Raw genomic sequence first — 13,024 nt, 5'->3', positions numbered from 1 at the left:
AATTAGATGATGAAAAATTAGTTTTGTGATGTTATATTTTAGGAAGTTATCGCGGTAAAACAGCAAAATTTCGCTTAATTTTTAATTTATTAAAATTCTAATTAAAATATAATAAAAATAGGTCCGAAGTACTGATTCCCATCCTCTAAAGTACATATGTGCCATACTTGGTAGTTCTAAGTCAAACGATCTGGTCTCTAGAGAACACCAATTCTTTCACACATAGAGGCCCTCTCACACTTTCATCCTTATTAGTAGAGATGTTTCTTAATACCTCTGTAAGCTCAACTAATAATTCAAAATTCACCCCACAAAGACCAGGTTGTAACGCAGACATCCATATGCAATATCCAGTCTAATTGATTAGCCGATTTCTAAACAATTCGCGATAATTAAATGCTTCTCGTTGGAAAAACCTTTTCTGTGATGTAAGGAATTATATTTTAGGTTATTTAATAAATATGATACAAAAAAAGGGACGAAATCTAAATTTTATACTGTTCTTAGACTCCATTTATAAAGTATATTTGGCACATTAACATATTGAAGAGAAATGTTCCACTCTTCCGCATCTAAACCCGAAAGAGTACATAGTATTGAATTTCAATATTTTAATTCTATTAACTGTCTCCTCGAGAAAGAGGCACGCATAAATGGGCAGATCCTCCTCGAGGTGACCATTGAAGTGGCCAAAAATCATTTAAAATAAATAGTCGGTCAGTGGATGTAGGCTTAAAATTTCCATTCCTTGAATTTGTTTCAAATGCTACTTTACACAAGTAGTTTGACTTAAATATTGAACAATATTATGAATTAATATGAGAAGTAGTATTAGTGAAATTTAGAATATAAGAAGTTTGAGGTAAAAAGTAGGGGAGGGGGATATCTAAGTAGGATTAGATTATTAATCTTCGATCGCGACTTCTGCACCAATATGAAAGATATTTCTCAATTGCGCTGTTATAAAATATACATTTTTAAGAGATTAATTATTAAAATTAAGCTGTAATTGAATAAACCTGATGTGATTGTTTTTTTATTTACTTGCTGATATTCCGTCACTTCTCCATAACTTAGTTCTGCTTTTCTTTTAAACATTTTCAGCTTTAGTCAGTTTTGTAAAATGCTATTATCTAATCGTATTCTTCATACGAGTTTTAATAGTTATTTCTACAAGTAGCTTTTCTTTATTGTTTATTAAATGAATAATGTATCTATTCATTACACCTGCATTAATATTAAAGAAATTAATTAAAAAAAGAAGATACAGAAAAAATTATGTCAAAGGTCACGCCTATCTCTGAAATACAAATAATGGATCCGCAGAATTCTATGAAAGCCTTGAATTCCAAATTTGACAAACAGTTCTTCGAAAGTGAAGCTTTTTTAGCGCCCTGGGATTAAATGCATATGACGAAATTCTTCTCTCGTGTATCTCTCACGTAGGCTCGTCCGCTGGAAGGTTAATAGAAGGGACTGGCAGATTTCGATGTGACTTGGCACAAAGGTATTCGTTTGGTTTCTAGAGGTGGGTTTTCTATCCTTTTCAACAAGAGTAAAATGATTGATTGCGACGCCTTCTTCAATTTGTTTAGGATTTATTTAATGTTAGAGAGAGGAATTTATTGGCCCATTTTCGATTTCAAAAGCTTCAAAATCTCTCCTATCCTTCCCATGTTTTATACGGTCTGTTCTCGAAATTTGATTTCGTCTGTTCATTCGTCAAATGCGAATCCCCCGAACAGGAAAAGTGATTTAATGTTGCCTTATATTTCCACATTCGTAGAAAACATTATTTCTTTCTTAACAAATGAATTACTTACCTTCTCAAAATCAAGATCTTTCACATAATTGGACAGAGGTGGACAAAAGCCAATAATTAATTGTCCATAAACCAAGGGAATTAAGCCAAACAGGAGAATAAAAGTAGGACGCAACATGGTTTCTTTTAAATCTTAAAAAGAAACAAATGTAAATTATTAACACGAAAAATATTTCTCAGTTACGCTATCAAAAAATATGCATTTTTAAGAAGTAAATTATTAAAATTTGATTGCAATTGGATAAAAATGATAATTGTAAACTATTACCAATTTTATCTATATCGTGTTAAACATATTAAATTATTTATTAATAAAGATATAATATATTTACAAATAAATAACTAAATGTTTTTATGCACTGACTTCTAAAATACATTTTTCTTACTTCAGAATAGCCAATTTATGTTAAATTTAGAAACAAAGTTAGGGTCGATTTATCCCAATAAGCATAAGATATATATTTCTATGACGTTATTCAATATTCTGAATGCTGGAACACTATCGTAAAAATATCGTAACAATGTTGACGGGTATTTTTTTCTAATAGAGACGAACTTTCTAATTATCATTAAAAAAGCGAATAAAATCAAAATTATAAAATGGACATTTTATCGAACGAACTTGTTAAGTTCCAAACTAAAATTATTAAAAACTTCTTGCGTATTTGATTATAACTTAGTAGCACAATGAGTTGAACAACTTTTTTCGGTATCTACCCGACACTGGCTGGCATTCAAAACATTGAATAACATCGGGGGGATATCGTACAATATCTTGTGTTAATGGGGTACCTTTACATCTAGAATTCGAATGTTTTCTTTCTAAACACAGATGTATAAATAGGATTACACTTTTATTTAAAATTTTACATTAAGAGCATTATCTGAAGTTTGTTAAATCATCTAGAGTCAGTCAGTATTTTGTTTGTGAAGTTTTTTATTTGTTTTTATCTAAAACATAATGAAGATTATATAGAGAGTTTAATATTATGAGCATTCAATGACAAGTTATCTATAATATTTATAGATAACTTTTTATTGGATATATACAAAAAAGAGGGCAAATAAACAAATATTGAAACAAAATCGTTTTGCTTTATAATGAAAAAACTTCCATTATGATTAGTTTATATGTTGCTTTTTATAATGGACAAATCCCAAATATAAACATTTAAGCTTAAAAATTAAAATATATATTGATTCACCAAAGCAAGAAAAAGTGTGAATTTTATAATTAATAATTATCTTTACAGAAAGAATCCTTCTATCCGATAAAATGGAAATTCTAAACAAAATCGTTTTGCTTTATAATGAAAAAACTCCGATTACAATTAGTTTATATGTTGTATTTTATAGTGGACGAATCCCACATATAAACACTTAAGCTTAAAAATTAAAATATATATTGATTTATCAAAGCAGGAAAAAGCGTGAATTTTTTTAATTGATAAATATTTTTACAGGAAGAATCGTTTTATCTGTTAAAATGGAAATTCTAAAACTCTTGGCACTAATCAGAAAAAGTAGTAACATGAAAACTCATAAACTAGCTCATTCTTTCCCAAGAAAATGTTATCTATAAAATAAACAAATTTTCGAAGAATCTTAAGGATTTTTTTTAAAAAATGAAAAAATATATTTCGATGAAAGTTCACGATCATTCTTTTAATCACACTTATTTCACCCCAGAGCTTTTCCTTTTATTTCTATTGACTTTCTACAAATAGCTTTTTTAACACAAACAAGGCACTCCCATAAACCAAAGAAATGACGAGCCGAAGAAATAGAAAAACGTGACTCGACGCCCCATTAGCGATGTAAACCAACAAAGCTAACATGAGAAAGAAAAGTAATAATAAGGCAAGCCATTACTGAATCTTATCTGAACGGTTTTTCGCCTCCCAAAACATAAATAATTACTTTTAGAGGCGTTAAGATAAGTTTTTATCCGTTCCAGCATTTATTTTTGTGTTATAACCCCATACGCTGCAAATCGCTGCTGGGAACTAATAGAATTCCCATGCTCGAACATATTTCCCAACGCTATCTAGAACCAACAATAACTAAATCGCGGCAGTAGAGATATGAGAAAGTTGAGTGTTAGCTGCAAGATATTAGTTGTTTTTGCTTTTAGTCGTTAATAAACGAAAAAAAAAATCTAAGAACTTTTACTGTTTCTACCGATTTATAAGCGCCATTTTATGCATAAAGTTGAATCAAAGTAAATTACGAATGTGTATAATGTGTTTATCTTCTGAATTTTGTATTGAAGACGAAAATGAAATGACAATAAGGTTAGTATTATCATTTGATTACACAACTATAGCTTTATTTTCAACACTAAAGTCATTATAGAACTCCTCTAGAGAAGGTTTCTTTCACAAAGAACTGAATGTTTTATTTCTGAATTTTCGTATCTCTATTTATTTTCATTTGGAACTTTCTAGGAGTTTTTCAAACATCGATTTTACAAATATTCTTTAAATTATTATTTCATCAAACTATTTAAATAGTATTTAATATTTAGCAATATTTTTATCTCGCCCTTACAGTATATTTTATCATTTTTACTTTGTATTTAGTGTTTGAAATTCTGTTTTTCTTTGTTATTATTATTTTCTTGGTATTTGTTATTATAAAAGCTTTTTTTTTGTCTGATTTTGAGAAAAAAATTTCATTAAAGAAAGCTAGAATTTAGTATTTGAATGCAAATAGAAGATTATAATTAGTCACCAATGTTTAAAAATAAAAATTTGTTTGGCAATAAAATATTTTAAAGCTGCTAAGCATTGATTATCATTCCAATAATGAAAATTACTTATTGAACTTCGAAATCAATAAGCTTCATTTCATTAATAAACTTCTTTATAAATTCAAATTAATGATTGGTACCAGATATTTGACCCTATTCACTTCCCTCAAAAATAAAAACAATGTATTTCATTTCTTGAACTGCTTGATGATAAGCTAATATTTAATACTTTATTTAATAAGTAGACATATTTTTCATTCTTCATGTAACTTTTATTTTATTTACATTTCGTTTTGAGTTAAATCTTCTGTTTATTATTATTATTATTATTAGCATTATTTTAGATATTATCACATTTTTCAGAAATCAAAAATTCCTCTTTTGTCTATTATTCGCTTGCCTAATAACTGCAAATGCCGTTTAATTTTTTTCCCCTTTTTCACTGCCATTTTTAACACATTTCCTCAAATGGACACGATAATGCAATTTCTCTCACAATTATGTCCATCTTCACTAATTATTAACCTCCGTGATTCCTTCTATCTTAGTTGTGTTACCTGGGTCGGCGGTCTGGGGGAATGAGGAGGATGCAATGTACCCAGGCCTCATGATCTGAGTGAACTTCTGTGAGCATTCAAATCTAAATGTTCGCTTTTCGGCAGCTAAACACGTAGCTTTTCATGAGCCTGTTGCACAAATTCCTGTACGGTAAATTGTAAGATGATAAGAGTTTGGGGAAACTACAAAAACATAGTCATAAATCTCCGACGACTTTCACAAACAGTTAGTCTTACTGATTTCTGGCGACCCGGTTTGATGATAACTGGCAACATTCTACAACTCACCCACCCCATACCTCACTATTTCACACAGTTGGGAACGACCGTACTGAATTCTTTTATCATGTAGATTGAGGAAAATTTTTGAAGGTCATAAAAGCAGAAAAAGGAAATATATCTAAAATAATGAAAATGATTTTCCAATTCTGGCCCATAGCTTTAAAAAGAAATGAATTGTAAATTTTTCTAATTATAGCAGTATGTATTACTGTCGTTTCAAAAAAAATATACACCATTTCCTACAAACGGTGTCTAATAGGAAGAAAACATATTTTAAATAATTGCAGTTTCCACCAAAAATTATTTAAGTTTATTTTGAATCCTTTTATTTTTGTCTTTGAAAACGCATTTTGGAGAATTTTTATAAAGGTGGTCGGTCCTAAGTATTACAGTTGAAGTTATAATTTTATTGACTGATTTTTTCATAGAATATAAAGGTATTGTCTGCTTTCACCACTTGACTTTTGCAAACATTTTCAGAAAGTAAAAATATTAGAAAAAAAATATTTATTAATTATTTATACTTTTGGTGAAAAAAGTCAGGTCATAATCATGATATAAAATATAAGTGATAAATTATTTTTAAATACGAACTAGTCGAAAACAGTAATACAATCTTAGATGCCTAATCTATACATCCCATTATTTTGTATTTATTCTATTGAAATACACAATCAGTATAGGCCCTGGGGCAAAGTTGACTTGCGGGAAGCTAAAAGCAGATTTCGTGCAACAAAATAATACTTTATTGCGTTTTATTCTTTGTAACATAGTATAAATTGGAGTAATTAAAACTTACAAATACATACAACAAATAATAACATATAACAAATAATCGTTAATAAATCAAATAATAATAATAAGTGCTTCTTAAAAACTTAAAATACAATTTGGTTTGTGAATTCCTAGAATAGAATTACAACACGTGATTTTTATTTCTTCTAACATATTTTGCTGCAAAATTTGTTGATAATATCAAGCATACGGAGTTTTTTTCCCCCTTCGCATTTCGGGTTCGATAGATAAATTTACTACAAAAGTAAATGGTTTTTTACCATTAATATATCCCATTATTGTTTATTCCTTTTTCTTAAATTTTTTTTTAATTTGATTTTTTTTATTATTATTTTTCAGATGAGATGGTATTGGGGGAGCGAAAATTCAAATCCATTTTGACAGCTATAATATTTAGATCAAATTTTAAAAAAATTTACTTCCACATAAATATTGTAATATTTACTATTGCAATATTAAAATTTGTAATTATAAATATTGTAATTATTAGAAGGTGAAACCTCAGTGACGAAATTTCATTTTTTTTTTCAATGGAAGAATAAAACCAATATCATTTTTTAAAGTCGCATTTAGTTCTTCAAACTATCTGAAAAGATTGTTTTTCAGAAAAATTACAAATATCATCTAAATTATATAAAAATGTTCTCCCGTGCTATATAAATTTCTAATTATCTCTTTAAAAAAAACTAATCGTACTTAAAATCATAACTAGAACAGTATTATAGATAATAATCATTTGCAAATGTTGTGAAACTTTCCGTGTAATTCCGTAGACCTTAAATGTGCACAAATTTCGTGACAATATTCAAATATATGTACTTATATATTTAAAATAATCAAGACAAACAAAGAACCAGTCCCCTAAAGCAAACTAATGGCCCGATGTTTCACATTTTTATTTAATATGATTTCATGATCGCTAATAACATCATCAATTTCCGTTAATGCAATTTCACTTTCGGATTCCACATGCAAACAAAGCAGATCTTTGTTCATTAACTTTCAACAGTGGAAGACATTCATGCAATTACGTGCTAAATTTAAAATTTGAATTTCATTTCAATAATAAAATCTGTAGTTGAAATCCATGCAGAAAATAAATAATTTTGAAGGTATTTGTCGAAGTTAAGGAAAAAAAATTGCATGATAAGTGCAAAATAATTCCAAATCTTCAAAAATCAATCATACACAATAATATTTTTATTAGTTATTTGGGGAAAAAATGCTAAAATTTAGCTTAATTTTTTTATTAATCAGAATTTTAAAATATTCGTTCCCAGGGTGGTGATTATTTCCATCCTGCAAAGTGTTCGTGCCTAATTTGGCAACTCTATATCAAACCCTAAATTCTAGATAGATGCCATACATTCTAGATCAAACCATACATTCTTCGTAGATGCCATACATTCTAGATCAAACCATACATTCTTCGTAGATGCCATACATTCTAGATCAAACCATACATTCTTCGTAGATGCCATACATTCTAGATCAAACCATACATTCTTCGTAGATGCCATACATTCTAGATCAAACCATACATTCTTCGTAGATGCCATACATTCTAGATCAAACCATACATTCTTCGTAGATGCCATACATTCTAGATCAAACCATACATTCTTCGTAGGTGCCATACATTCTAGATCAAACCATACATTCTTCGTAGATGCCATACATTCTAGATCAAACCATACATTCTTCGTAGATGCCATACATTCTAGATCAAACCATACATTCTTCGTAGATGCCATACATTCTAGATCAAACCATACATTCTTCGTAGATGCCATTCATTCACCTTAGTTGTCATACATATGGATAGAATGGTAAACATCTCTTTCATTATTAATAGAGATAGAAAAAATTATGTGCATGCATTACTTTCTATTATTGTTTGTACATGCATACATTACTTTCTTTCTTTTTTTTTCAATGCATCATTACCGCATTTAAATTTTTTCCGATTAGGAGGGTTAAAATCTGTTCTACATTTTGTTCATCTTTTTATGCATCATGGGAAATTTGTCTACTTATCTTCAAAAGTTATTAAAATTAATTATTCATTGTATATCTTTCAAAATTTTATGTACAAGTTTTTCAACAGAAAAGAAATTTGCAAGTAACTGATAAGAGAACTTCATTTAGTCAAGTCTTAATATTAAAATTTACATTATAATATGTAACAAGGTTTCTGTACACTATTCCTTTCTTTAAGTGAGGATTTATCGATATACTACTTTTGCTGTCTTTTATCATATAATTGTATATCAAGTAAAAGATATTAATATTTTTTTATATTTTAAAAAATTGTGTAGTAATGCGAATAAGGAGAGGGCTAATTTTTATAATATTGTATAAACAGCTCATAAATTTACAAAATTTCGGTTTCATCTCCATAAATTCAAAACCATTCCTCTTTTTTATATTTATTGCTTCATCACTCATTTTCGTTTACACTTTTTACACTATTGCTTTTATGTAATTTTAGTTATTACCAGTTTCAAAATCGATGTTTCAAAAGTAATTTGAGTGGGGATTTTTCCTATTAACAAAATTTTGCACATTTTTGAATTATAAAATATTAGAAACCTAACCAATTATGTTTAACAAGCTAATAATTATGTGGCGAAATGAGATAATTATAATTATGTAATATGTTTGATAATATTATCCTATCTGTTTCATTACATTTATCTTTGTTATTAAAATATTTATAAATACCATTTTTTTTATTTAAATAAAAGTGTGTGCAATCATGGATGCTGCAGAATCAATGAGTCAAAATAAATTTTTAAAAAATACATTTTCATAGTAAAATAAAAAATAATAAGCTATAAACTTGATATTAAATTAAAAACAAGTCGAAATATGAAATTTAATTTTTTCGATTTATTAAAAAAAGTCTTGTATTGTTCATTTTCTAGGGTCCAAAATGCCTGAATTCGCTCCTGAAATGACACTCTAGTATCAGACAATCAAGACCTTGTTTAATAAATGAAATAAAATGCATTAAACACCAATTATAATTTTGTAACTATGATAAACCAAATAATTGGGCTAAAATTTAAAGATCTCAAAAGTAAAAAATATTTACTTTTTCGATTTGGTTAAAAGAAATATTACACTATCAGTAAAACTTTAGATAAATCTAATATATTAGATTGTTGAAGGAATTTCTTTCGAACGGAAAATTCGTTTTCAAAACGTCGAGTTTGAGAATAAATATTAACTTGTTAAACAAAGTTATTTAAAAAAAAATAGACTTCGATCTGTTTAACCTCGAGAATGAAATGTAACTACCCTATAATAAGGACGATAACCACTAAAAAAATTTATCAAAAACTAGATAAGATTCAGACTAGATAATAAAATAATAAAACTAGATACAAGAACTGCTAACATAAACTATATAATAAGAATAATAAAAGTAGTATGTAGTATCGGTCTTTCAGGGTTTTTTTTTTTTAATTCCAAAATTTTATATTTTTTTGGTGATTTGGAAATAAAGATTCTTGATTTGTGGAACTGCAAAACGGAAATGTTTGCAATTTGATATATGAATCGAAAAGATTTTCTGTAGTATTAACTAATTACAAATCATCTAATGAATCATTATCTCATCTTTATTTCATATATTTTATTCAATTTTTGGAAACAAGAACAATTAAAAACAAACAAACTCAAAAGTTTCTTTTTCAATTTTTCATAATTTAAAAATATTGCATATTCTAAATTTCCTTCACATTTCTCACTCAATTTTATATGTAGGAAAGCAAATTCACAAAGTTAAATTCAAGAATTTTAAACCATAAATTAATTCTATAATTAAAATTTTTCTTCACAAAAACAATTATATGTGAGATATATAAAATGTTTCGAGAATTTAGAAAACAATAGGAATATGTTTTTGAAATTATGATTTAAGAAAATTTAATGTCTTCAAATGTCTTAAATTTAAATGAATAATGAAAACATTTTTAATACTGATAATATTTAAATTAATAACAATATGAAAGCGTCAGAGAAACAATATGAAAAAAAGAATGCATCAAAAATATTAAAATCATCATTGTATTTCTCATATTTAATATGAAAATCCGCGGTTTTTTATTATTAATTTCCATTAATGCCTGTAGTACGGAATTTTAAAAATGATAAAATAGATAGATAAGCATGACGATGTCTAGAAACAGTTTTCATAAAAATACTGAATAAGTTTTTAATTTTTATCATTTTAAATATGCTTAAATTCGTATTACATATACATATAATAAAAATAGGATTTAAACCATTCTTAAATTCATAATGTGTTCGTTGTTTTTAATCTTTATACTTTAATATTATTTCTTATAAATCTGTTCTTGTAAACAAGTATATTCTATATGTTCTGAAAAAGCAAATAAATTTGCAGGGTTTTACCCTACTTAATATTAGTCAAATATAGTATTCGTTAGTTTAAAATAAGCAATTATTCAATGATGAATAGAAAAATTAACAAAAAAATCTAGGAGCAAGAAATGAACATCGAATATTTTATCCATTCCTACACTGAGATTTGCAATTTCTCTTTTTCCTAAAAGCAGTGATAAAAATACATTATGAAAATAAAAAGCAATATACCATCCTTTCTGCGCTTATAACATACCATGAGACTGTGAAGATCTGAATTCATTTGACCTTCTTAGAACGAAATAGTTATTTCTCAATAAATTTTATTTTTTTCTTATTACATTACATTATTAAAAAATCAGCGAACATCATTTCTTAGATATCACTATATTACTGTAGAATCAAAATATATACAAAATATTTTCTGACTTAAATTTACGTTGTTAAATCGAAAGCTAGTGCAATCATGCTGTCACAAGATAAACAATAATCAAACACCTTTCTCGCTTACCAGCTTTACCAGTGTGATGACGTAAAGCTTCTAGAAAAACATCTGCGGTGAAAAATTATTCTGGTTTGCTCACTCATCAGGAAGTAGAAGTATAAAATTTCTTTCTTAGCGTAGCTCGTTTACATTGCTATGATTCGCAGAATATTTATTACAGATTCGATAAAAGGCAGGTCACAACCTGAATCTTGTCGCTATTTTCGATCGAAATAATTTGACTGCTTATACATTGACACTAATTAACGATATTAATACTGGCAAATGTGGTAGAATGTTTTAAAAAAGCTGGTCATAGGCTCTAATGTCTTTTTAAACAAATGACAGAAGATGCAAATATTTTGAAATCTGATATTGTTACAGGAGACGATATTAAAATATTAAAGCTTAAAATTACTTTAAAAAAGTTTTTTGTAAAATATTTTATTTTCTATAACGAATTCGTAAATGCTGTTACAGAATTCGTAATTGTCGATTTTTTTTTATTATTTTTTTTTTTAATGAAAGGCAGAAATTCTCACTTCGTGAAATACTTTTCATTAATAGATCAGAAAATAATAAAAATGATAAATTGGTGAAAACAAAAAAGAAAGACACAAAAAATTTGAAAGAATGGAAAACTGAAAATACAGTAGAAAGAGATACATTCCATTAATTAAAAAAATTATCCGAGATTAATTTAAATTGGTTCCTTTTTTTTTATTTTTTATTTTTTTTTATTTATAAATTTTGAGTAAATTGCTCTATATTACCACCATCCTTCTAAGAGTGTTCAGACTTAGTACTAATTTATACGCTAGACCTTCTAAATCATAAAGAAATTGATCCAATCTGAAACAAACTTCGAAGTCTGAGATCCATTATCAGTGAACTTTATAATCAATTTATTCGTTTAAATACTTATCGTTCTTGATTTAAAGATAGCATTAAAAAAAAAAAGTAACATTTGATTTGTTATACTAATCTCCCACTTCCGTTCATTTTAAAAAGAAAAAGAAAAACAACAAAATCGTTTAATCGAATAGTTTCGCCGATAAATCGGACACATATTTTCATGATAAAAAATATAATATTCTTTATTTCAAATATCAAATTGCATTTTCCACTTCTAGGAACATATAATTAACAGTTTCCCTTCCTTTTATTCTTATATCGCTTACCATATTGCAGCATTGTTTCGGCAAAAAAAAATTATCGAATTTTTTCCTTTCATATTTTAAAAAGACCGGCATAGATTTCCGATAGCCATTAATGGCTCAGAATTTCTTTTATTAAAGTGCATCGTGGAAGAATGTTCTAATAAAACAAAAAGAGTAAGAATTGCTTTGCAAGCTTACAAAAAGAAATATGCATATTATATCGCATAATCATTTAATATTATTGAGCATTCTTGAATTTGAAATGTTTGTGCTATTGCCAGATAACAATATTTGAGAAAATGAAAGTTAAAAAAAAGATTATCTTCTGAAAGATTTTTTTCACTGTTAACTGAGTTATAAATTTGTCTACAGATTCAATGTATGAAGAAAGTAAAAGATCTTATTGTCAAAATATAAGACAATTAAGACTTCGTAAAAATATAATTTTGTGATAAACTTAACTTTTATAATTATATTTAACTGTTTATTATCTTATTTTTTTTTCATAATTTATATGAAATTTACAGAAAAATTCTACTAAATGAGGTTATTGGTAGCGTTTTTAAGCCATTGATAATAAAAAAAATAATAATAAATTCAAATAGTAAATCAAGAAAATATTAACCGCACACGAAATAAAATAATATTTCCTTCAAATTTGAGACTTATTTCTTATTTATTGAATTAATAAAAGTGGTTACACAATCAAACAAAATTAATTTAAATCTTAATCGTAATCTCTTTTTGTATATTAATAAAATTATAACCTGTAAATACAGT

General features: G+C 26.9%; 1 protein-coding gene across 3 annotated transcripts in view; it reads right to left on the bottom strand.

The window, feature by feature from the left end:
- LOC129966182 (uncharacterized) overlaps window positions 1–11,239 on the bottom strand; it is a 28,958-nt gene extending 17,719 nt beyond the window's left edge. Inside the window, exons 1-2 of one of the 3 annotated variants that reach the window (XM_056080589.1) lie at window positions 11,112–11,239; window positions 1,824–1,954 (exon numbers count right to left, since the gene is read on the bottom strand). In XM_056080589.1, coding sequence (XP_055936564.1) covers window positions 1,824–1,940 — 117 coding nt within the window. In that variant the 5' untranslated portion in view covers window positions 1,941–1,954; window positions 11,112–11,239. Of the gene's footprint in view, window positions 1–1,823; window positions 1,955–10,831; window positions 11,083–11,111 lie in introns of those variants that run through there. The other 2 variants (XM_056080586.1, XM_056080588.1) reach the window with 2 other exon arrangements.
- Window positions 11,240–13,024: the final 1,785 nt, after the last annotated feature.

The sequence above is a fragment of the Argiope bruennichi genome, chromosome 4, assembly GCF_947563725.1.
Source record: "Argiope bruennichi chromosome 4, qqArgBrue1.1, whole genome shotgun sequence".
NCBI lineage: Eukaryota > Metazoa > Arthropoda > Arachnida > Araneae > Araneidae > Argiope > Argiope bruennichi.
This window is presented reverse-complemented; position numbering and strand designations above follow the sequence as displayed.